At 42.5% G+C, this 24,788-nt stretch overlaps 2 protein-coding genes across 4 annotated transcripts in view; one reads left to right on the top strand and one right to left on the bottom strand.

Annotated features, from left to right (window-relative positions):
- LOC311058158 (serine/threonine-protein kinase VRK1-like) overlaps positions 1-16,294 on the top strand; it is a 20,701-nt gene extending 4,407 nt beyond the window's left edge. For both annotated transcript variants that reach the window (XM_084075500.1, XM_084075499.1), the window contains exons 5-14: positions 362-449; positions 786-894; positions 1,285-1,377; positions 1,725-1,857; positions 7,749-7,869; positions 8,971-9,029; positions 11,229-11,416; positions 14,128-14,229; positions 14,543-14,845; positions 15,501-16,294. In XM_084075500.1, coding sequence (XP_083931626.1) covers positions 362-449; positions 786-894; positions 1,285-1,377; positions 1,725-1,857; positions 7,749-7,869; positions 8,971-9,029; positions 11,229-11,416; positions 14,128-14,229; positions 14,543-14,845; positions 15,501-15,956 — 1,652 coding nt within the window. In that variant the 3' untranslated portion in view covers positions 15,957-16,294. The remainder of the gene's footprint in view (positions 1-361; positions 450-785; positions 895-1,284; positions 1,378-1,724; positions 1,858-7,748; positions 7,870-8,970; positions 9,030-11,228; positions 11,417-14,127; positions 14,230-14,542; positions 14,846-15,500) is intronic.
- fancl (FA complementation group L) overlaps positions 16,104-24,788 on the bottom strand; it is a 23,042-nt gene continuing 14,357 nt past the window's right edge. Inside the window, exons 8-14 of one of the 2 annotated variants that reach the window (XM_084075502.1) lie at positions 23,788-23,938; positions 23,355-23,438; positions 21,243-21,288; positions 20,302-20,383; positions 18,710-18,826; positions 16,967-17,038; positions 16,104-16,244 (exon numbers count right to left, since the gene is read on the bottom strand). In XM_084075502.1, the coding sequence (XP_083931628.1) occupies positions 16,209-16,244; positions 16,967-17,038; positions 18,710-18,826; positions 20,302-20,383; positions 21,243-21,288; positions 23,355-23,438; positions 23,788-23,938 (588 nt within the window). In that variant the 3' untranslated portion in view covers positions 16,104-16,208. Of the gene's footprint in view, positions 16,245-16,440; positions 17,039-18,709; positions 18,827-20,301; positions 20,384-21,242; positions 21,289-23,354; positions 23,439-23,787; positions 23,939-24,788 lie in introns of those variants that run through there. The other variant, XM_084075501.1, reaches the window with a different exon arrangement.

Below are 24,788 nucleotides of genomic sequence, written 5' to 3'. Positions count from 1 at the left end.
TAAAAAAATGATTTAAAGTCATTAAATTGTAACTTGTGCAGATACCCTGTACTTATACTGGTTTATACTGGTTTGTTTACTGTTGAGTGAGAAAACATTGTTGCACATTAAGCTAATCATCTGGGGACCCTCATTGGGGTCCCGACCCAGTTTGGGAACCACTGACCTAGGGTCTGCTAGCTGGGCTTTATACTCTCAGTCTTGTTGTAAAAAAACCTAAAACATTAATACTTAAAAACTTGAGTTTAGGTTAACCATTAAAGAGTTCTGTCGGGATACATTTAGACATAGATAATTATATTCTGCTTGCAGGTTATTCTATATTTATCTGGAACACAACAGTAACGTAGTCTTGTTTCAGTGCAGAGATGGACGAGAGACAGGAAACTGGACTTTCTGGGGATTCCAACCTACTGGGGAGCCGGGCTAGCCGAGCACAATGGAACCAGGTACTGACCTCCATCATAGGCCTACCAGGTTGCAGGAGACCATGTCTTAACCACATGAACCTTAGCGTCCCTATTCCGGGGGCGAACTTTTGGCGAAAATAGCAGATCTACAAGCTCACAATGTGTCACAACACAGCAATGCGAGCTTGTAGATCGGCTATTTTCGGCAGAGAAATTTGGTGACAGAAATAAGTAGGGGATCGTGTATTTGGCCCTGGTCAGCTAAGAACAGTATATAGGGTTTAAGAGTTTGACCTCTAGATTCACCAAAACAATTGCTTTATATTGTAAGGAAAATCTTTCTTTTGCTCCTGACCTTTGCACCTTCCTTTTCAGGTACCGCTTCATGGCTATGGACCGCCTGGGCAGCGACCTGCAGAAAGCCTGCCAACACAACGGAGGTCGGCTGAAGAAGGCAACAGTGCTGGAGCTCGGCCGAAGACTGGTGAGATTACCTGCCGTGGAGAGCTGCTGACTCAGGTCCTTTCATATCCATTGATTGGCGATGGATTGGAGGCCATGGCCGAGTACATATCCACTGCTCAAAGCCTCTACTCCACAAATTGAGAGTGTATTTTTTCCTGTGAAATCAGCAGGGTCAAGGGGCACTTTAACAGATATTGACCCACATGATCTTGACCTTAAGTTGGTATAAAATGGAGGATAGTGGAACAACGCTTGTACAGTAGTGTTGTGAATTGGACCTGGGTAAATTTAATCGCAAATGATGTTCCCACTCAAATGACAGCCAATAGTGAGGCAATATGCTGTTGTATATGCGACTTTGGGGGGGTGTACACGACGTGTATGTTTACACAGCCCTTTCCTTTTCCAGGTGGACGTGCTGGAGTACATCCATGACAATGAGTATGTCCACGCTGACATCAAAGCTGCCAATCTGATGCTGGGTCACAGAGACCCTGACCAGGTCAGCTTAAAGCTCTACAGTTTACTATGCAACTACATAATGGTGTACTGTTCACTGTGTGTACAGGTAGGGCAAGGCAAGTTTAAAATCTGTAAAATAGATGAAAAAAAAATAGCTGGGAAGCTACAGGATTTATTCAGACACGTATACAAATATTCTGTAGCTAACCACTTTACACAGTCAAATCCTCAGTGTTCATTTATCAATTTGTAACTCAGGAGTGTACAAATGGTCATTTGTACACACTCAAAGTTAAACTTAACAGATTTGACTTTGCATGTATAGTGTATATACAGTATGTCCCACATTTGACCTTGTGTGTGCATGTGTTGTATTGTGTGCTGCAGGTATACCTAGCAGACTACGGCCTGTCCTACAGGTATTGCCCTGACGGAGTACACAAAGAGTACAAGGAGAACCCAAAGAAGGGCCACGATGGAACAATTGAATACACCAGCCTGGACGCACACAACGGCGTCGGTACGAACATTATCAAAACATCACAGCACATCACTGAGCTTATTTACTTTCAAAGGTCCCCCCCCCCCCCCTCTAATTTCTCACCAAACCACGGTCACATTTGTATTGCCCCATTTGGATTTGAAAAGCAAAAGTGACAAGGTGCACTGCAACGTCTCAGAGCCTAGTTTTAGGTGGAAGATTAGTCTCCTTTATGTACTATGACATCTAATAAAATCCCAAAAGGGTAACCAACTAGCCAGTCACAGAATGAACCCCCCCCCCACTTGATGATGTGAACGCATAATCATACTTTCATCATCATACTTTTAGCCAAATATTGTTTGTAACGGAGCATAACATTTTGAATATTGCAGTCAAAAATACACTTATTTGACCCAAAAATATGTTGAGAAGGGTTATAAAGATGTACTTTTCTGGGAGCACTAAAAACAGTATTCATTTTGATTAAAGAAACTAAAAAGAAAAAAAAGAAAAAAACTAATAGTAGCTAAAAGTCACTCACAAAAGAGACTCTAGTAAATATGGTTCATTCACGGTTCTGGGAACACTAGAAATCTGGGTAAATACATAAAGGGAAGTGTTCCGGAAACTAGAATACTCCTGAGGAAGAAACCATTATCTTCATGAACAAGTAAAACCCCAACATAGCTTATAGATGTATTCTTTTTTTAAACTCCTTTCAAGTTAAATTATTTGAATCCCTATTTTATTTATTCACCTACTTTTATTATCTGTGAACTTTCACTTGATGTAAAGCACACATTGTATTGCATTTGAATTTACAAAATGTACATTACAGAACGTTTTAGCGAATGGAAATGAGAACATTTTGTACCTTTCATAACATTGTGTTTTTACAGAATATATATCACACTAGGACCTGAATGTTGCATTGACTGTGAAGTCAAACCCAATTCGTAAATAGCTCAATAATCCTCGTTCTTTGTCCACAACCCCTGTCAGTACGTCTTGTGGCCCACTTCAGTGCCCTGACCCACTGGTTTGAGAACCACTGGTTTCAGGCCTTCGGAGACTTGCAGAACCCACCTCAGCAGAGTTTTTGGTAATTAGACTGATTCTAGGTTAATGTCACCATGAAACACTCCCTTCTTAGCTCAGTGACCCCTCATTTTGTCAATACATGCAAAATAGTCTCTCTCGCCACCTTCCTCCCTCCCTCCCTGAGCTGATATCGGGAACACATTAACTGGCAAATTGCATACATGCTCCCTCTCTTCATCGGCCATCGATTGTTCGTCCCCCTTGAGCCCCCACTGAATACCTCTGGCTCCGGCTCCGTTTAACAATTCCCTAATTAGCCGGAGTCATAACCTGTGCTGTGTATTCATCCCCCTCCATTAATTAAGGCCTTTGATATTTGGTTAGAGCCAGTCCATGGCCCCCTGCTGATAACCTCTGAGCTGGGTGTGTGTGTGTGTGTGTGTGTGTGAGTGAGTGTCCGCGCGCACACACACACACACACAATGAATGTCCGACTCAACTTAACTTCTGGATGGTTCGATACTGGCCATGGCCAGCGAGCATGGCTCAAACTGCCAAGTTGCTTGGAGTTTTGTTTCCTTCGATGCATTTGATGTCTAAAAGCAAGGTTAAGAAAGCATACTGCCAGTGATTATTATCAAAAGCCAAATAGCATTCATTTTACTATGGGTTTTGGAAGGTCAAGGAGGAAAGGAGGGTGGGCTATATTAGAAAAATTAATTGTGTTTTTATGCTTTTAAATAAACAAAGGAAGGTGGGTGAGGGTTAAACCTGCGAGTGTAAGTCTACAACCGCTGGTGTGCTGACTGGGACCACTGGTCTAAAGAACAGCTAGGTCCAAATAGAATCGGTATATCTGAATAACAACAAGACACTCACTTTGACAAGTGTGTGTGCTCTGAGCTTCAGCCTGTATGTGTGTGTTTGTGTTAGGGCTCGGCAATTAACCGACAATATATAAAAAATGACATTTAGAACAATTTTTGAATGTTTTTTATTATATCAACGAATCAACACAGACACATTTATAATCAACTAAATCGATTAGTCTGATTAACCACTTAAGCCCTGTATTATACTTTGCTGCACAATGGTGGCGTGCAAAAATAGCTTAACGTGTCACGCTGTGTGTGTGTGTGTGTGTATGTACAGTAGTTCACTTTGTATGTGTATGTTCGTTAGGATGTGCAGTGACTAATTTCAATGATGTTTAAACAATATTTTTGTAACCGTCTACACAAGTAATACAAGTTTGGATCAGAAAACTGTTGTATTACATATATACAAATACAAAAATTGTATTGGAAAAGTATATAAAAGTCATTTAGAAATGCTTGATATCCTATTCAAATAACCTTATCTTATTTTACATGCCACTAAAGCAATGTAGAACATTTTACAACCATGCATTATGCTGATGGTTATCCAAACAAAAAATAGATGTAAATAAAATAGTTGTTGATTCAACAAAATGATAACAATTAAGAAATGTCAAGGACCAAGCTGCTGTGTTTTGTTGGGGAAGGTAGTTTTTCCCCCTAAATTCACAGGGATGCTTGGAGGCAGCCACTGCATTACAATGCTGAAATATTTTAAGTAAGTCAGGGAAATAAGTTGTCTTGAGCACATCTGGAAGATGAAGGAGAGATTCCACTGCTGCGGAATTTTCAAATTCAAAACAAAGTCCTTTTTTGCTGAATACGTTTTGCAATAAATTGTATTAATAAATTATAATAATGTAATAATAGTTAATACATAATTAACTGACTAGTATTTCCATGCTGCTCTGAGGTTAAATATGTATGAGTGTGTGTATGTACCTACCTGTGTGTGCTCTGAGGTTCACGCTGTGTGTGTTTGTGTATATGCAAGTGCTCTGAGGTTGACTCCCAGTGTACAGTGTGTGTGCTCTTAGGTTCACTCTGTGTGTGTGTGTGTGTGTGTGTGTGTGTGTGTACCTGTGTGTGTGATCTGAGGTTCACTCTTTTTGTCTGTTTGACGGTGTGTATATGTGCGTACCTATGGGTGTGCTCTGAGGTTCACTGTGTTAGTACGTGCAATGCATCCGTGTGTATTGTTGTGGACGTTCGCTTTTTGTGTACGGTGCAGTGCATGTATCTGTGTGTGTGTGTGTGTGTGTGTGTGTGTGTGTACGCATGTGCCCAAGTTCCTTTTGAAAGCTATTTTGGAGTGTAGGTGTGGATGTGCACACACACAGCCCTGCGCCGCTTCTCGCAAGAGGGCAAATCGCATTAAATACAGGAGAGCAAACAGACAAAATGCCATTGTACGCAGCGATAACGTGCCCAGAGCACGTGCAGGGAGGCCAGCTCTGCTTAATGTAGTTGTTGATCTTTTTAATTGTTAATCTATTATGTCGCTGTGGGAGTTGTGCCACTCTTCAAGCGCCAGTGTCGCTTATATTCTTTCATCCGTGTTCTCCTTCAGCCGGCCCTCTCAGTAGCAATGAAGTGCTCTGTAATTATTTACAACAATAGGGACGCCACAATGTAATGCTGACTTAATGCATACTTAACACCCACAAGAGCAAACTGTTGAGAGCCCAAAGCAGAGCCGAGGCCCCCGTTCAGTCAAAGTTGTTGAGGCGGAAAAGTGCAGCAGCCAACTACAATAGTTGGAATATGAAGGGCTGATCCATAGAGGACAGGTTACACTCTTTTGTTTATGCCTGGAGCAGTTTAATTCATACCTTTTTCTTTTTTTCTTTTTTATAATTTGTGCGAAATAGCCAAAGATATTAAATTGATTAAACCTAACAGTCCATGCCAGTAACTCCTGTTGGGAGTTCACCTGCATAAACTTGGAGAGACATTAGAGCAGAATCCGGAAGACTGAGACAAGTTCAAGGGAAGAAAAGAGCCCTTAACTATCTGTCAGTCCAGTTGCATGTAGTTTGTTTCTCCTTGACAGTCTTCTGTGGTAATCAGATTTCTTCACTGACATCAAAAACAACCGCACTCACAAGTAGTCTTTAGTAGTCTTTTTCAGACTTATGTATGTACATTAAAGTCTGAAAAAGACTACTTAAGACTATTACTTGTGAGTGCGGTTGTTTTTTATGTCAGTATTGGTTGGAATCTGCACCCAACTAAGTTCTTCCTGTTTAGTTGAGCGTGCCGGACCTTGAAGAATCAGATTTCTTCAACCAGATTCCTACTCGGTAATCAGATTACTTGAAGTCTGCTAGTGTAGTTCCTCTGCAGCATTGATTTTTAGTTTTTCGTAACTTCAGTACTGTGAAATGATGTTTCTTTTGTTTGTTTATTCAGATTACTTCAATCCAGTTTCATGTAATCTCTTCATCCCAAACATAACTCATGTGGCCTCATTACATGACTGTGGGTCATACAGAGTCCCCTCTTTGCAGAAACGTAATCTCTCAAAACAGATTCAGAGCTCCGCAGCTGAATCTATCGAGAGCTCCTGTCACAACGTGTATAGTTAGGAATGTTAGGAATGTAAATAAAGACACGTGGACCGGAAGTGGAGGGCTGAGGGCGGACCTAACGGCCAACATCCTGTTATCCACATTCTATTGGGAGATCCCCACAGAGTCAAATTCAAAGGAAATAAACAGCAGAGGGCACAGTTTCCCCCCTTTTTTTTGACTATGGGTTCCCAGATTGGCAGAAATGAAACCCACAGATTGATCTGAATTCTGATCAGAGAGCTTGTTTTTAGGGAGGACAGCTATTTTACAGTTAATTGTTTTTCTTTTTGTAATGAGATTAATTAAATCAGATTACTACTTGTAATCTGATTCCATATTGGCTCTGTTACACTGGTCTGTTGGCTGTGAAGGATCAATGTGGTCCATGGCTCAGGGAAGAGATTTGTCCCTGCTGATGGAGACCAGTCGATAGGTAATTTCTCCAGAGACGTGTGGCGGGCCGTTACACTATTGAGCTGCTAAAACTCCCCGGGCTCGACCCCTTCACATGCACTCAGCCCACAAGTATTGATGCAGTACACGCACACACACACATTATTGTCGCTGTCGGGCGGAAACGTTGTATCTACATATTTCTACTTTTTATGTTTTTCATAAATGAATGCCCTACTTCGTCGTACAAGAGTGTAGCGTGAAAATAGCCGATCTGTCGCATCTTGTAGATTGGCTATTTTCCCTATTTTCTTGTGAAAATGGTTAAGTCTCTCTATTGGTTTGATCAATATTGAACCAATGAAAAGAGCTTGTGACTAAATAACTACAGTTGAACACATTGTTGGATATACAAGGTTTCTGCCCAACAGTGACGACGCACTGTAGGCTTAAAGAGACTGGTTTTGCACACGAATAGTCACGCAGCTATAATTTTTCAACTCGCCATGCCACATACAGTGCTGTCCTGGTCGCATCTCTGAATTACTGAGATGTTGTGGACTCATTGTTGTAGGGAGGTCCTATGAGTAAACAAAATGTCTCCCATAATATCATTTATATTAACTGTATAATCAATATGCAGGGTATAGTTATATTAATATAGAGCACAGTGTTAATGTGTTGCTGAAACACAGTTTAACTGTTGGGCAGCTTAACGATAAAAAAAATAAATGTGGTGACCGTAGGCTCGACACACACACGCACACAGACACAGAGACAGAGGGTGCAGCAACGGTTAAGCAATGGACCATTGCTGATGTGTGTAACATGGTTGTGATTTGAGTGCAGACGTTTGTATGTTTTACCGCCTGACTCCCTTCTCATGGACTGACAGGCATATTATCTTTTTTCCTTCCTTTCCTCGGTTAGTTCAATACAGTTTATTCTGCATGTATCTGGATCATGTCAGAGGCTATGGAGATCCAGTTTGCTACAATAAATGTTTGTCTTTCTCTCTCTCGTCTATCCATCTCTTCCACAGCTCCATCCAGGCGTGGAGACCTCCAGATCCTTGGCTTCTGTCTCCTTCACTGGCTGTGTGGAACACTTCCCTGGGATGCGGTTCTCAAGAACCCCACACAGGTCCAGGAGGCCAAGGCCAGGTAGCAGCTCACACATCCTGGTGCATGTACATCCCAAGACTTAATCCTGCGTTCTCTTACAATGACCTATGCCAGTGGTTCAGGATCATAAATACTTGTTACAGCAGCTTGTTGCAGGATACAGATGAAGGACGAGCATCAAAATATATCCCATGCATAATATAAGCAACTAGAAAAAGTGCTCCTCGGAGCACAGGTCTCCGCCAGGTCAGGTAGGTTATTGTGGCCTCCTGGTGGCACTATAATAGGCCAATGTGAAAAGGGTGCCATTTATTCTTAGGTCGTTCACGGCAATCGGACACTGCATTCATGATTTGAGGCATTTTGTTCCAAAAATGTTTTTGCTAAATTAGACCTGCTGGTGGCGCTATAACAGGGCAATGTGAAAAAGGGTGGCATTTCTTCCTTGGCCTAGTGGGAATGTATTTGTGAAATTTCACGGAAATCGGAAGCTGCGTTCATGATTTGAGGCATTTTGTTCAAAACGGACCAATCCTGCTAATTTTGGAAGCAAACCTTAGCCAATGAGGATGGAATATGGGAAATCGGACATATCTGTGTTGATCACATGACTATAGAGATACTGTGTACCGATTTGCATGACGTTTGGATAAAATCTGTAGGAGTAATGTAAAAAAAATGGGTTTTGCACAAATCGGCCTCCAGGTGGCGCTATAACAGGCCCAAGTGAAAAATTTGAGGCAGAGGTTCTGAATTGGCATCCAGGGAGTGTGTGTGCACAGTTTCGCAGCGACCGGGCCAACGGTGCCAGAGATTAGCTGCTAACACACAGACAGGACACACACACGGACACACACACGGACGGACGGAGGGAGGGTAAAACATACTCTCTCGCCATGCCTTCGGCCTGGCAGAGACAAAAAGCCACAATCTCCAAAGGCATGCTAGAGGTGTGCATAGTTGAGCCTTATATCATAGCTCTGTGTATTTCAGCCCATGTTTATTTTGGTGTTTTCAGTACCCTCTGGTGGACAAATTTGCGGACATAAGATGTACATAAACACAGATGGACAAACAGTCTCATTACAACTCAAAATACATAAGACAATCATCTTGTTTGTTCTATCGATCTATTCGCAGGCTGATGGATAACCTGCCAGGCTCAGTCCAGAAGCTGTCTCAGAGTGGAACCAGTACAGGTAAATGGGGGTAACCTTTTTTATGATAATTGATTTATCCTGTGGATTAAACTACTTTTCCCAGGCCATCCACCTTGTGGTGGTGTCTAAGCTTAGCATTAGATTGGAGATGGTTAAGTTAAGGCATGGGTTTGGTTTTGTGTGGTTAGGGCAACTATGTTAGTAACTATGATAAGGTTTTTCCTCAGCTCCACTCGTTGCATAATACATGCTAATGTAGGTATCGTCCTGCTAACAAATCCATTCTAATGCCAACAAATTCAAAACATTTTAGTACAGTTTGTCTGACATGTACTTGAATGAGCTTAGTCCACAGTATGCTGTGAAAATAATACCAAAAACAGTCCTGCACTTTCCCTAAGAGACCGCTATGAATGTAAGGATTAGACTTGCAAGTCAAAAACGGAGACTAGAAATGCATATGGATGATACATCAAATGTTATTATGGACAAGACAGCAAAGACGCATGGTTTCTTGAGAGCTCCATCTCATGTTGACTCTTAACAGGTACCCTCCAAGTTCAGATCAGAATGTACAGTATAGGGGAGGGCAGGGGTGATGTACTTTTTGAGGAGAAGAGTTCTAGATAACCTGTAAGGGTACATTTTTAGATAACCACTGCATCCTTATTCTGGGGCACAATTTCGTGAAAATAGCAGATCTACAAGCTCACAACGCATCACAAGCGATGCTACAGTATGTGAGCTATTTGTAGAGATTTGGTGTAGAGGGAAAAAGGACCCCGATCTACAAAGTATATCCGGTTTAAGTGGTTAAATTAATACTTAGATTTTACCCTGTGACTTTAATGTGGAGTTTCAGCCCAATTCATACCACCAAAACAGTTCCGGTTAGCAGTTATAAACGACCGTGTTGTCTGCATATCTTTCAGAGATGATCTCCCCTCTTTATAAAGAGAGGTCACACCTGTGTGAGGGTTGGGTGTGTGATGTATGGCTGAAACGCAACTCTTGACTCCCACTGCTCCTCTGCTGACAAGGGCCCGGCTGCCTGCTATAGATAAGACCTGGGGCATGCATCAACTGTGTGTAGATGCCTGTGACTCTGCGTTTGTGTGTGTGTAACAAAGTCTACAGCAGTGTCATACAGTATGTTGTCTAGGCAGTGTGTAGAGACCAATTGTAATGAAGTCTACAGCAGTGTCATATGTTGTATAGGCAGTGTGTAGAGACCAAACCTTTTTCGGCTGGCCTGTCTGAAAAAACCTCGGACAGGGAAGTACCCAGCCCGTTCACACTGTTCTGAATGCCAGACGCTGTCCACTCAATAATCTGGTCAATGAATCTACCCAACAACAACCGCAGCTGGCAGCTCGCTGGTTTTAATACCTGGATATACCTGGATATCCTTCCGACGCGCTGTGGGAAATTTGGTACGGAGGTTTACTTACCACAGGTTGTGTTTATGCATGGTCACTAGAGAGGGATTTCAGATTGTTTGTACCTCCTGGATGTTGGCTTGTGATAGTAACTCCTCTCAGCCAAGGGTTCTTCCAAACTATCGCTGCTTTCACTGCTGGCAGAATGAAGCCTGCATGGGCAAAAATAATATATCACGCCTATCCAACTTCTGACCAATCACACTGTCTGTACTTTCGTCAGTCAGTCGGAACATCTAGGGGAGCAGGAGCATCTGAAGAAAGTCCGCCCACCCAAAGATATTAGGCCTGTGTGACAGGCCTAATATCCCTTTTATTCCCTGTGGTGAGATATATTAGGGCTTAATGCACAATCTGGACTGTGAGACCTTCAGGTACACGTGGGCCTGTGTGCTGTGATGTGATATCTGGACAACACCAGACTAGCATGGCTTTCAGCTCTGGTCCCGGGGACCCAAGCTACTGCTAATTTTCTATTTTACCAGGTAGTTAATTACAATTCCCCAGGTGAGCCAGGCCTAAATTAGAGCATGAATATACCACTAGAATGAAAACTTTAGTTTAATAATACACAGAAATCACACATGCAGTGTGTGAGGATGATAAAAAAGGTTTCTGCCCTTCTCATGCATGATGTTAAATATGGATTAAATTCTAACCTCAAGGTAAATGGGATCATTGCAGAAAAAAAGACTACTTTCATTATAGAAAATAATCAGCAGTCGAGCTATTTCAATGGTGAAAAAAAAAAAGTGGATTCCCGTTTCTCGCTCACCCTCTTCTTCCTCTCCGTCTTCAGATGAGTTGGCCAAGCTCCTCATGTATGTCAGATCACTGGGGTACCAGGAACGCCCTGACTACCACAGGCTTCGAGACTTGCTGGCCAGCGGTGCCCAGGGAAGGATTGACCTGTCCAGGCCACATAAAGGGCAGACGCAGGGAGCCACCTCTGATGAGGTGCTGGAACCTCCAAGAGCCAGGGGCAAGGTGAGAACACAAGAGAGATGGACAGCTTGATGTGATCTACAGCCAGTACAACATTATGTAGGCCTATTATTATCCAATGTTGCTGGTTGCCATGGAATCTATAGTCTAATATTAACATAATAACAGAAGCTGTACATTAAGGGAGAAATGATCGCTTTAGGGCAGATATGAAATCCAGGTAAGTCATTTTCAGGTTTATAAAGGGAACCGTAGTTGATTGAGACGTCCCCTCCACACCGACGACGTGCCCACCCACCACCGCTCCCCACCCCCCCACGTTGTCAATATGATGACGTCATCAAACTAGTCGACTCAACTTCAACTTTTACTGACAGAAAGTCGACTTGCAAAAATCTGAAGTCGTTAATGCCCTCAAAGTTGATTATTTCAACTTGAACCAGTGTGTTCTCACATCAACCCTCAACAGATTCAGTGACACTTGACCAGTGAGAAGAATCCAATTTTCTGTTTGTGACTGGTGGAGGGAGAGTTAACCTGCCGCTGACCCAATGCTGAGTATGTCAGCCAAGCAGACAGACGGAGAGAGAGAAGGGTCTAAAATGGTCTATTTAGTGATGGAGAGTAGAGTCGTGACCTTCCCAGAATTCACCGGAAACACTCCTCCCCCTCCAGTGGCTAACTTGACCCTTCAAGCCTTGTGGGCGCCCTTCAAACGGCCCATTTTGAGGAAGTCGATGACACGCACTTTACACAGGGCAGAAGATCAGCACGCGTCTTCAATTACTCTCCCTTTCTCTCTCCCTCCTCTCCTGTGTCATTTCATTTCCATGCTGGAGTGCTGGCCAGTTTGACCCCCAGTTAAACAGAAGTGGCCGTTTACTAAGGAGAGAAAATGTCAGTAGAGGTAAAGGTCGTGTAATGGCCGCTTCCCTCATTTGTCACCATTGTCATATAATGTAATATTATTCATTTTATGACTCGTTGACTATTCAGGCAAATCGGTATTATAGGAAAATAGGCCAAAATTGGATAACAATTAGTGTGAATGTGGAACAATTTTGCCAAAGTGCCATACAGTTAAAGGACTTAGTAAATGGATTCCGTGAGGAACATGTCTTCTCCATTGAGTATATTTGGCTGGACTTTTCAATTCAATCCACGCCTTAAAATGTATTTAAAGAAATAAACTGCTCAAAAAAAGTTCGGAAACTTAACTTCGGTCAATTATATCTCCCCTTTAATAATACCAATTGGTATTGTGTTTTATATCATTTTTATCGTTGATTAGTCACCTTTACAACGAGGTACAGCTTGTAAGGATCGTACATTTGTGTAATGAGCAACACAGCTAAACGTGTGGGTAGCGCCTCCAAAAAAATTGCCAAAATCACCCAATATGCTTCTGTTGGTAATTACTCTTGTTTTGAGCAACCTGTCAGCACACACCTGCTGAGAGGTGTGTGCCAGTAGTCACAGGTGTGTGACTGCCTCACAGGTGAGTGACTGGCACCTGAACATGGGTTCTGCAACTTTGTTGAGTTTGTACTCCAAGCAGCAACACTGCCCCCATGGAAAGATGCCACGTTTGTCCCTTCAGGATAAGGCCCGTGCAATAGGGCAAGTGAAGCTGGTGTTCCGTTATGCAGAGTAACAGCATTATTTGGTGTTAGCCCTGGTACCATTTCCAAACTTAGGACCAAGTTCTGTGAGACAGGTGAAGTCAACAAGGAAGACAACATCCCAAGACCCCTTGCTTCACTGAGGAACCATAGATTTACAGGCAAGATTTGCACAACGGTACCAAAGACAGACGTCAAAGTTGCAGGGTCCATGCTCAGGTGCCAGTCACACACCTGTGACTGGCACACACCTGCCTGCAAATGGTACCAGGGCTGACATCAAATAATGCGTAATCTGCGTAACGGAACACCAGCTTCACTTGCCCTATTGCACGGGCCTTATCCTGAAGGGACAAACGTGGCAGTCCATGGGGGCAGTGTTGCTGCTTGGAGCATACATAAACTCAACAAAGTTGCAGAACCCATGTTCAGGTGCCAGTCACTCACCTGTGAGGCAGTCACACACCTCTCAGCAGGTGTGTGCTGGCAGGTTGCTCAAAACAAGAGCGATTACCAACAGAAGCATATTGGGTGATTTTGGCAATTTTTTTGGAGGCGCTACCCACACGTTTAGCTGTGTTGCTCATTCCAAGAATGCACGATCCTTACAAGCTGTACCTCGTTGTAAAGGTGACTAATCAACGATAAAAATGATATAAAACACAATACCAATTGGTATTATTAAAGGGGAGAAATAATTGACCGAAGTTAAGTTTCCGAACTTTTTTTGAGCAGTTTATATAAAAAAAAGAATGAAAAAATTAATGGAAAAATCACGGCCCTTCTAATATACGCTTTAACCACTAGGCCATCGCCGCCCCAACTCAGTTTTTTTTTTACACTTTTAGTTAAATTCATACTCAGAATTTGTGACACAGCATACATGTAGACGTTGTGTTAACAGTCCACTATGCAATGACACTTGTTCAGAATGACAGGATGCTCTTATATACACCATTATCTGTACATTGTATCTGTACAATATAATACAGTATATTGGTCAGGCTCTAAATGAAACATGGTATAATATAATTAAGGTACTGTGCAGAAGTATTTCAAGACCTAATAGACTTCTGAAGTCACTATTAAACCAGCATCATTACAAAGGCCTCAAATTGTCTCTCTTTACAGAAGGCAGGACGAGAACGAGGGTCCTCCAAACCCAAGGCTGTTCCCATGGAGATAGATGATGAAGAAGATAGTCCACCCATCACCAGGCCTCAGTCAGAACAGGTACAGTATGTGTTGAAACCAGACTTCAGATGAAGCCATGGGACAATTCATTGTCAGTTATGTTTCAGTTGTAATTTCAATATTGAGTTTGAGTGTTTACAGAAGAAGCTGTACAGGTCATGTTACATAATACTTAAACCTTCAAATTATGATCAAGTTCATAAACAAAGAATAGTTTTACATATTTGTTTCATAGCTGAAATTTATTTGTGAAAATTACAAAACAGGATTGTGTACACTGAGTGAATCATAACTTTTAAGTGTCAGTTTTGTCCATGTAAGGTGACAGAAACAGTGTTGTTTTTCCACACAGGGAGCCGGTAAAGCCACAGCCCCTGTCAGAAGATCAGCCAGGACAAAGCCAGCACCTGTACAGGTTGATGAAGATTCTTTCGATAGTGAAGATGATGAAGAAGAGGAGGCAAGACCCAAGCCTATTGATGCGCGGTATATCCGGGGGCCTCCGGTCGGCCCCAGACGCCATATTGATACTGATGAGGAGGAGGAGGAGGAGGAGGATGATGATGATGATGAGGAAGAAGAGAGACCCAAGCCTATTGATCCACGGTACATCTGGGGGCCTCCGATCGGGCCCAGACCACAAACTAAACAGGCGGTGAGACCAAAGCACTGAGCCAATTGAGCGCCATACCAACGCTTCAAGACCTCACATTTGTTTTTACGCACTATTAGCATATTGCCACTGTTTGCTATGAACTAAGTAGCTGTCAGTGAATAGTGACCTGTATTTTACCAGTTTGTAAAGTATTTTATTACTGTGGTTGCCATAGGCCTGAGGAGCTGTAAGCTTTACCGAATCTGGGTCCAACACAGATGCCAACAATTATTGCCAAATGTTATACTGTCAACAAGCCCCTCGTAAAAGGTGCTCCTGACATAAGAAATTAAATATATATTTGACTAAAATGTCCAAATTGTAAATAAAATAAGATGACCTCAGTGTCCTTGACCTCTGACCACCCAAATACACCATATGTCAGATATTGATTGAGAGATTTAATATATGAAGTGTCATGCTTGTGTTGTGATTTGATTATAGTGTATTGAGACATTGAGGACAGGGTGACATACAGTACATAGATATCCATAGACAGACTCATTACAGTAGTAAATCACTTTGTAGCTCAACTAAGAACGTCATAATAATCGAGTGTATCTGATGTGATGTTTGGCATAAAGCAAACAGTGCAGTGCAAGAGTCCAGGTCAATGGCAGTTCAAAACAAACATGTCAATCATCCTCCTCAACAGAATCCTCGATCCCATCGGCCGGTCAGAAAAACGACAGACGCTGACCTCATTGAGACCTTGGTGAGACGAGAAGTCAAACGCCGACCCCGCCCACACAGAGAAGACCACGTAACGGCAAACGGCGGCCTTAGGAGTCAAAGACCGAGTGAGACGATAATCAACCACAAGATCAGCTACCGTCATACACACTGGGATGAACGCCAACGGGAGCTTGACTATGACCCCAACAGACAGTGGAGAGGCGTTGATGATCATTATGGTAAACCATTCTGTGATCCATGGGAACGCCAGCAGGATAGCTATGGCTTTGGTGAATATGAAGGGAGCCCTGTCAAAGGTTCAGTCGTGGCTACTGCACCTAAGCAGTGCCAGAGAGAAGGCAGGAGTGTCCTGTTTTACTGCACCGTCTTCATGGGCCTGGTCCTCTTCCTGGTTGCAGTAGGTGCCATAAGATGACACATGGGATTGCTGTTCTGTTGGTTATTGCCCCAACACAATTAAGACTGTTCCTTGCCGTTATCTTCTGCCTGCCATCACCCATGTCAATTAAATATTCTTACTTACTAAAGACTGTTTGTCATCTTTCTTTGAAAAGAATGTTGTGTTGTTTCTGCAACCACAGGATTCTTATGGTCTGTGTTGTTCAGACCAACTCACATCATGAGTATGAAGTTCCAATGGGAAAAGATCCAAAAATGTGTCCACTTGTCAGGATTTCTGTGCTGCCATCTTCACAGTAATAGGCTGAAATAAAGTCAAATAAACACTTAGTTTTAATTTTGTTTATAATATTTTCACTTGACTGTTGGCTTTTTATTTTATAATATTTGTAGTACCGTAGTAGAGCATTAGCTTACTGTGCCTAAGAAATGTGTTATACATACTGTACAATCACTTTATACAATAGCACAGTTCTTTTTGGGGGATAGATGCTAGTTAGTTATACAATGCAGATGTACACAGTATATTGGTTACTTGTTCACGTATGTTATTTAGATGGACGTATACCGTTTAATCACACCCATAGAGTCTAAGAGTAATATTTAGATAGCATGATGTTTAGGCAAATGCTTCGATTTTTACATGGAATCCTAGGTACTTTGAAGCACAATCTTTTTTTCTTTGCACTCTACTTAGGTGACCATTTACCCTGTTGTTTGATGACTACAATTCATGCCACTTACTCTGATCTTGCACTCCTAAATCGCTCTGGGTTAGAGCGTCTGCTAAATGTCAAAATTGTAAATTGCACACCCTCTAATCAGTGGTCTACTGTAATTATGGCCAGAGACAAACCCGACAGTATGTGCTTTATCAAAATGAACAAAAATGACCCCAGGGAAACTGATTGAATGTTACTTGCATTGTGGGTGTGAATGTCTCTAAAATGGAACTATTTAAGAAAGGAGGCAGCATGAGCATAGATTAGAGAAGGCTTGTGTTTGCCACTGTGAAGAGTTACGCACCTTGGCACAGTAAGGACACTCTCCAAAGACAATGTTGAAGCTCTGCCTGCTGGAAGGCAGTGACCGCAACCACTGATGACCAGAGAGACACAATGGGAGTGAGAGAACATGAAATTAGAGGTTACAAAATTGTTGTCCATAGTGGAGCTGTGAGTGCTGTCTCTCTTTGTCACTTTGTCTCTAACTCACAAAGAGAGAGATGAACATCGTGTTGGAAAGGTATTGAAATGGTCATAGTTGCCTTTTTACCAGCTTGTGAAGTAAACTGGTTTATTTTAGTCGCTGTGCAAGTAATGAGTTTGTCATGACTTTCTCCTCATTGGCTGTCTTTTAAGCCAATGCCTTCTGTAACGAAGAGGTTCTCCGTTACTTATAATTGACACTAATTTGCACTTTACTCTTTTGCACAGTATATTTGCACAAGGATATTGGATCATAAGAGGAATGTGCAATATGTTTTAGTGCAATATAATTTGGCAATATATATGGGATGTTGGATTGTCATTTTAATACTGCTTATGTCTGTCTGTTCCAGGGTGTTCGGGCAAAAGAGTCCCCAGGGTGCCCGAGCACCATATATGGGTGGACTGGACCACAGTAGAAGAGAGAGGGGGGTTTTGTGTTGTATATTGGAAGCTGCTAATAATGTGATAATGTTTGTTTTGCCATAGGGTGCTTAAGTTATATGTTTTGCCAGGGTTATTGATTCAGATGTTTTAATGGAATGTGTGGTCTAGATTTGTTGCATGTTTGAAGTAACCTGCAACATGGTTGAACCCACACTGATTGACTCACACTGATTGGCTCAGCTGAGTATAAAATGCTGCCAGAAACAAACACACTCAGTTTAGTTTTAGGACAAGGACATGGTGGAGCTGCACCACCTTCTGCTGCTGATGCCCTTAACCTGTACACTTTGGATGAATGAAAGCACTTTGGTTGCAATTTACACCTGACTCTGTGCTGTTTCCAGCATATTGGGCCAGTCCTTTACACCTTCCCATACACTGTTTCAGAGACAGTTTCTAATTATCTAATAATAATTTAACAATTTGGTTCTTGCTATGGAGGACCTTTTAAGTCAACTTTAGATGGAAAGGCACCTTCATTTAACTGTTGAGTTTAATATTTAGTGTTTTGTAATGTTAAGCAAGATACAAGAGTCATGATAGTACTTTTACAGGGTTTTGGCTTGGTAAAAGCTGGTATAATATGTCATTTTTTGTTTGAATAGTCAGTATAAGGTGGTACTTCCTGAAATTCCAAATTTAAATGTATCCCCTGAGAAAGCAGGCACTAGCTCAGTGGTAAAAAAAATTCAGCACACCCATGTTTTAATCTTGGATTGGACATGAAAGTTACATAGTGTTGCTTCAAGACTGCTCAGTAACGGCTCGTCTTCCCATCTCTCCAGCTCTTTAGTAAACAGAAAATACATACAACCCCACAAAGATAACTTATCAACTTGTGTTCCAGTTCCAATTGTGTCTGCTCATTTATTTAATCACTTTCAATTTCGCTTTTCTATCATGAGTTCTCTCTCCTGGTTGGATGAAATTGGTCCCAAACAAGTATTTTCTGTTTACCAAAGACAAATTAAAGACAAATCCTTGAAGAGCAACCACTTTAAACGGTACTAAAGCAAGATTATATGAAATCTATGAAGGCCACCTCTGCAAATTTCATATGCTTTGTGTGTGTGTGTGTGTGTGTGTGTGTGTGTGCGCGCGCACACAGACGTACCTCATAGAGACAGGCCTGATGGAAAGGCTGGCCACAGCGCGGGTCATTGCACACCTGATCGGGAATGGCGGACTCCAGCCGATAGGAGTAACAAATCCCACACTCAATGCTGAAGTTCTACACAACACAAACAAAAATAATTACGCGTATTTGTCACGCAAGTTCATATAATACACTTTAACAGTGTGAAGCACATACAGCACATAGTGTATATAGGCTACTGTAAGTCTCAAATTTCTTTCACATTCACTTTAACCACTTTAACCCTAGCGGCCTGTGGGCATGTCATATGCGAACATTTTCAAAACAATTAAATAGCAGATCTATTGTGAGCTTGTAGATCAGAATTGTTTTTAATGGGGCTTAATTGGTTAAATTGACACTCAGGATTTGACAGCGTTATCTGTTAGTTTGCAGTGGGGACGTGCAGAGTCTCAGGGAGTGGGTTTCTCAGCCCACTCAGAGGTACGAAACAGGCCTGTTGTTAAAACTCGAGTGCCGTTTGTGACAGCACGCTTTACTCCCCAGCTAACCAAGCAGCTTCCTGCGTCTCCCAGCCCACCTCCAGTCTTCCTGCACCACCTCCTCTCTCCCTCTCTCTCCCCGTCTCCAGCGATCTTACAACCCTGCTGTCACACTCTCACTCTCTCTCTCTCACTTACACCGTCTCACTCCCCATCTCTTTTTTCTCTCTGTACCCAGTCTCTCCTATATACTCTCTTTTCAAACTCCCTCTCGATCTCTGTCTCCACTCGTTTCCAGTTGTGCGTAATGAGAGGGGTTCCTGGGTTTTTTTTCTCGGTTATTTTTTCTTTTTTTTTCTCCACAGCTATCCATTAAGAGAAGAGAGATGGCAGAAAAAAAATCATAAATAAATAAAAAAAACACCACCGCCACCCAACATCTGGACAACTCAACTTTTTCCCGCTCCTCTGAATGTTAATGAAGCTGAGGCATTAATCACCGTGGCGACAGAGGATGAACACGGTGCCCTTTCAACCCTTCCACAGAGGAGGAGGGGAAGGGGGGAGTGTAAAAGAAACAAACAAACAAAAAAAACAAAAAAGATAAAGGGTTTCGGTGTGATTAAAGCCATCTTGATAGTGGCGAGGTATCTGCCATCTTTGTAATTCTAATGATTTTGTCTGTAGAAGCTCCAATTAAAGGGAACTAGAAAGAAGTGTTTTAGAGGTAAAAATAAATAAATTAAAGTAACAGCAATAAAAAAAAAAGGCAAGATGTCCGCCCCCTTATATCTCCAGGAGAAAGCATTAAAACAAACAAACACACACACACACACGCGCATATAGTAACATGCACATATATAGGTATGTACTGTATACATACTCACAGTAACACACATACATGTATGTAGATGTTTACAGTATACTCACACACAGTGAACCTCAGAGACACAAACACTACATGCGTGTGTGCGCATGCACACATACACACACACACACACAAAAGCACACACACAAGGCTGGAGGTAATTGTGACGGGAAGCGGATGTGTTTGAAACGGAGAGGGAGATGGAGGATGGGGGTGGAGGTTGCGGGGGGAGGGGGGGGGGGGGCAGTTGTGTGACATACAGATTTTTCGTGGGTGGCAGGTGACGGGAGTTCTGTCTCCAAAACATCCTGGAGGTTGAGCAAGATGCTGGCGTCCGGGTTCCTGCCGGCACATTACGCGCACACGCGCACACGCACACGCACACGCACACACACACACACACACACACACACACACACACACACACACACACACACACACACACACACACACACACACACGGAGAGACAGCTCAGTCACACACAGTAATTAAACACATGCAAATGAGCCTGCAGAGAGAGCTAGAGAGAGACTGAGGGAAGATCAGGAGGATCTCACCACACTGACTTATAAACATCCAATACAAAGCAAACATTTCTACTGCTGCTGGAGAGAGATGTGTGCAGTGGAGCTGACATGAGCTCAGCTCAAAGATCTGCCTGAAAAAACGGCACTGGAAATGGTTTAACTTGTTAAATTCGGATCACATTTGAAACGCATGTGCAGAGGTCTTTAATATGAAGACTATTTTAAAATGAAGACTACAAATATTATTGTGGGTGTCGGGGCGGAAACGTTTTATGTCCAAAACCATTCCGTTTTTATAAATATTTAAAAAACATTTAAAAACAGTGAAAATAGGCAATCTACAAGCTCACAACGCGTAGCATCACGGCACGGTGTGAGCTTGTAGATCGCCTATTTTCACTACTTTTGTGTGACAAATAAGTTGAAATATGGATGTAAGAGGTTTCTGCCCTACAGCAACATAATTATATAAACATATATATATATACAAACTCAGTGAAATTGGTTTAAATTTGTGAACTCCCACACACACACCGGCACAATTTAGCCTACACTTGTACTAACTGTACAGAGTCAGAATTAATATCACACAAAGAAATATGACATCATTAAACTAAAATACACAGATCATATAAACAAACAACAAAATGTTTTAATTGTCATGTCATCTTACCACAGGTGCATGTTAGCGTTCAGCTTGTTCCTCAGAGGTGTCACCACTGCAACACAACAAGCACAACATGAAATGCTCAGATCAGCCCATCTTTCAACTTCACAAACCACACACCTATATTAACTCTTTCACTGCCAGAGTATATAAAAATAAATAAAGCCCAGACTGCCAGCGATTTTTCAATTTTCTTACCTTTTCAAGTAGTCACAGAATATTTATCTCCAGTATGATCGATCCCCTGATGGTTGCTAATCACGGAGGGTTTCACTGTGCTCCCGCGAAAAAAACAAAACTGTCCCTCCCGTTCGCTTGTTATACGCTGCTGAAAATAGCATGTCTCGCCAAAAATACATGGTAAAACACAGGAGCCAAAACCTGGATGAAGTCCCATCAGAACCTTCTCTCCTGCCAGAGTCAAATCTGTGAGTGTTAATTAAACTCTAAATGTGAGTGTAAAAGCTGATCTGTAAGATGAATTAACATTTTCGAATGTGCAATGCTAGAACATATATTGCAGCTAGTGGGTTGACAAATCTCCTTTTAAGAATTCTTTGTAAATGGTGTTGATCGTGTCTTCTGCAAAAAAACACACATGCGCACAAGATAGGCAGAGAGCCTTGTGCACAGAAGACAGAGAAAATCACTGACAGATGTAAAGAACCATTACATTCTCCTGTTCCACTAGAGAGCTTTGTCTGAACGGTGCTCATCATTTTCACTGTTTGTTATTCCTACATGCAAAAAGCAATATTTCTGCCTGACCCCCTTGTGTTCGAGGGTCGCTGCCTGCCTCCCATCTTCCAGGCTGAGGTGTAGGTATGTGTGTGTGTGTGTGTGTGTGTGTGTGTGGTGGGGGGGGGGGGGGGGGGCATGTGTGTATGTGTTTAATATCTTCTGAGTAGCATTGCTAGGCAACCCGGAGAGGAGTTGTGCGTCGCCGGCCGTGCGTGACCTTGGGGTTTGCAGAAACAATTGGCGACAGTTGACAAGGACTTAAATAGAATGCTGCCAAGCCCAGAGACAGTTGGCTGTGCTGGGGATTTGGGAGGGGAGGGGGGAGGGGGGGGGGAGTGGGAGTCAGAAATAAGGACGGACAATGATAAACATACCTGGACAGGTAGCAGCCAGCCATGTGAGTATGATTATCTTATTCATGAGGTCTAATCACTGATCTGGTAACGGTTAAGGATGGGTGGATATAATTCCCCGAGTCATATTGCCTCAGACATGGTTAATGCCGTGTCATTCATTTCTCCCTTTTTATAGCCATCCATGCTTGATGACTAGTAATCGCTGATCTGACAACAGCAGGGATGGGTTATATCGCTTCAGATTATCACAATGTCACTGCTATTCTTTTCCGTCATTTATTCATGACTGGTGCCTCATGATCACTGATCTGCTAACAGTAAGGATGGGTGGAAGGGATACTTGAAGCATATGCAATTAGCTTCAGTCCATCCACTGAACGCTGCATTATAAATGCTCATTCTAGCCACACCTGATTAACTAATCTGAAAGGGGCATGGATGGGTCAAAGTGATAGCCACACTCGGTTTATCATCACTATTATACCCCATTCCTTTATTCATTTCTGACAAATTAACTGGTTCTGTCCTTTAAAATGCAGATGAGTGAAAGGAAGAGAGTCAGCCTAGTGTCTGACTGAGAGATTGAGAGTGTTGCGCAGAGGCTGTGAAAATGTTCACCTCCAAGCTGTGAGAGAGAGAGAGAGAGAGAGAGAGAGAGAGAGAGAGAGAGAGAGAGACACTGTGAGAGAGACACTGTGTGTGTGTGTGTGTGTGTGTGTGTGTGTGTGTGTGTGTGTGTGTGTGTGTGTGTGTGTGTGTGTGTGTGTGTGTGTGTGTGTGTGTGTGTGTGTGTGTGTGTGTGTGTGTGTGTGTGTGTGTGTGTGTACAGGAAAGCAAAGGAGAGAAGGCTCTGGCAGGACGTGATCCTACACCAGTAAGACACATGTCCAGACAACACTATCTATGGCCACAATGCAATTTGTTGCTGTGGGTTCCCTCTCACGTCTTACCCATTGTCATCTATTGTCACTGTCACCTGGGCTTTGTCAACTTGTTTTTCTTTTCTTTTTTTATTACCCACCATGGTCAGCTCCCAACAGGCAGCACTCTGGTAACATCTTTGGGTGTCGGGGGTCCACCTCCACCTTAATGGAAACATTGGTTCCTAAATGCACGCACACAGACGCACGCACACACACACACACACACACACACACACACACACACACACACACACACACGCACACGCACACGCACACGCACACGCACACAGGGGTCAGTGTAATTTGCTAACACAGTACTACATGCATACATGATACTTGTAGCTGTGTTATTGTGTGATATGATATATGATGATATTGTGTGTGTGTGTGTGTGTGTGTGTGTGTGTGTGTGTGTGTGTGTGTGTGTGTGTGTGTGTGTGTGTGTGTGTGTGTGTGTGTGTGTGTGTGTGTGTGTGTGTGTGTGTGTGTGTGTGTGTGTGTGTGTGTGTGTGTGTGTGTGTTCTACAGTACCTATAGCGATCCTCCTCATAGTGTCAGCTCGGCTGGGTTTTTCTGGCTCCAGGACCCAGGTCTTTGTATCGATCTCATCCAGGACCTCCCAGAACCCAGCCAGGGACTCCACAACCAGTAGGAACTGGGCGTGGAGCTGGCCCAGTGTGCTCTACCAGACCACAACACAACACGCCATGGGACAATTAGTCAATTCCCTAAACACATAATACACAGACCACGACACTCGCGCACGCGCATGCACACATACCGTACACACACATGCGCACAAGCCACGTGTAACTTCAGGCCCAAAGAAGATATATCACTACACCCACAATTTTTTTTACCTATCAAATCCCAGGGAAGCATCTGTGTCATTTTAGATTTTAACCACTTTAAACATTATTTTATACTTTGGCTATTCAAAAATCATGAACATTTGTGCAAATCTTTGAATTCTGGGGGGTCCCTGGAACAAAATATTTTGAGGGAGAAAACATATTATTGTGATAACGTGGCAAGATTTGAAGATATTGATATTTGACACTGGGGAGACAATATCTGGATTCTAACCAGCTGTGGTGTCTGAGCCTCAGTCTAAGCAGGTGTGACTGCAGATCTGACAATAGAAGGAGAAAGGGGGAATGGAAGACTGAAAAAGGAGAGAATACAGTATAGAGAAACATTAGAGGCAGACAGAAATACAGACCGGACACAGAGAAAGAAGACAACACAGATATGCAGAGAGAAAGACAGTTGTTCTCGCCATGCATTGTGTACAGAGTTTAATTACAAAGTACAACCCTCAGTATTTTATTATTAATAATGAATCCATTTGCAACTTTGAGAGCCCTTATGGGTCCATTTGGTTACACTTGTACACTGAAGATTGTACTGTATAGCATATACTGTAGCTTTCATACAACCTCATGCGCACAGCTAGGATGATGCCCCATTTAAACCACTTACAGTAACTTCTACTGTGTATACTTTGTTGTGTAATGAATAGGGGAAATAGT

This window comes from Gymnoscopelus microlampas (assembly GCF_963454915.1).
Source record: "Gymnoscopelus microlampas genome assembly, chromosome: 13".
Lineage (NCBI taxonomy): Eukaryota > Metazoa > Chordata > Actinopteri > Myctophiformes > Myctophidae > Gymnoscopelus > Gymnoscopelus microlampas.
This window is presented reverse-complemented; position numbering and strand designations above follow the sequence as displayed.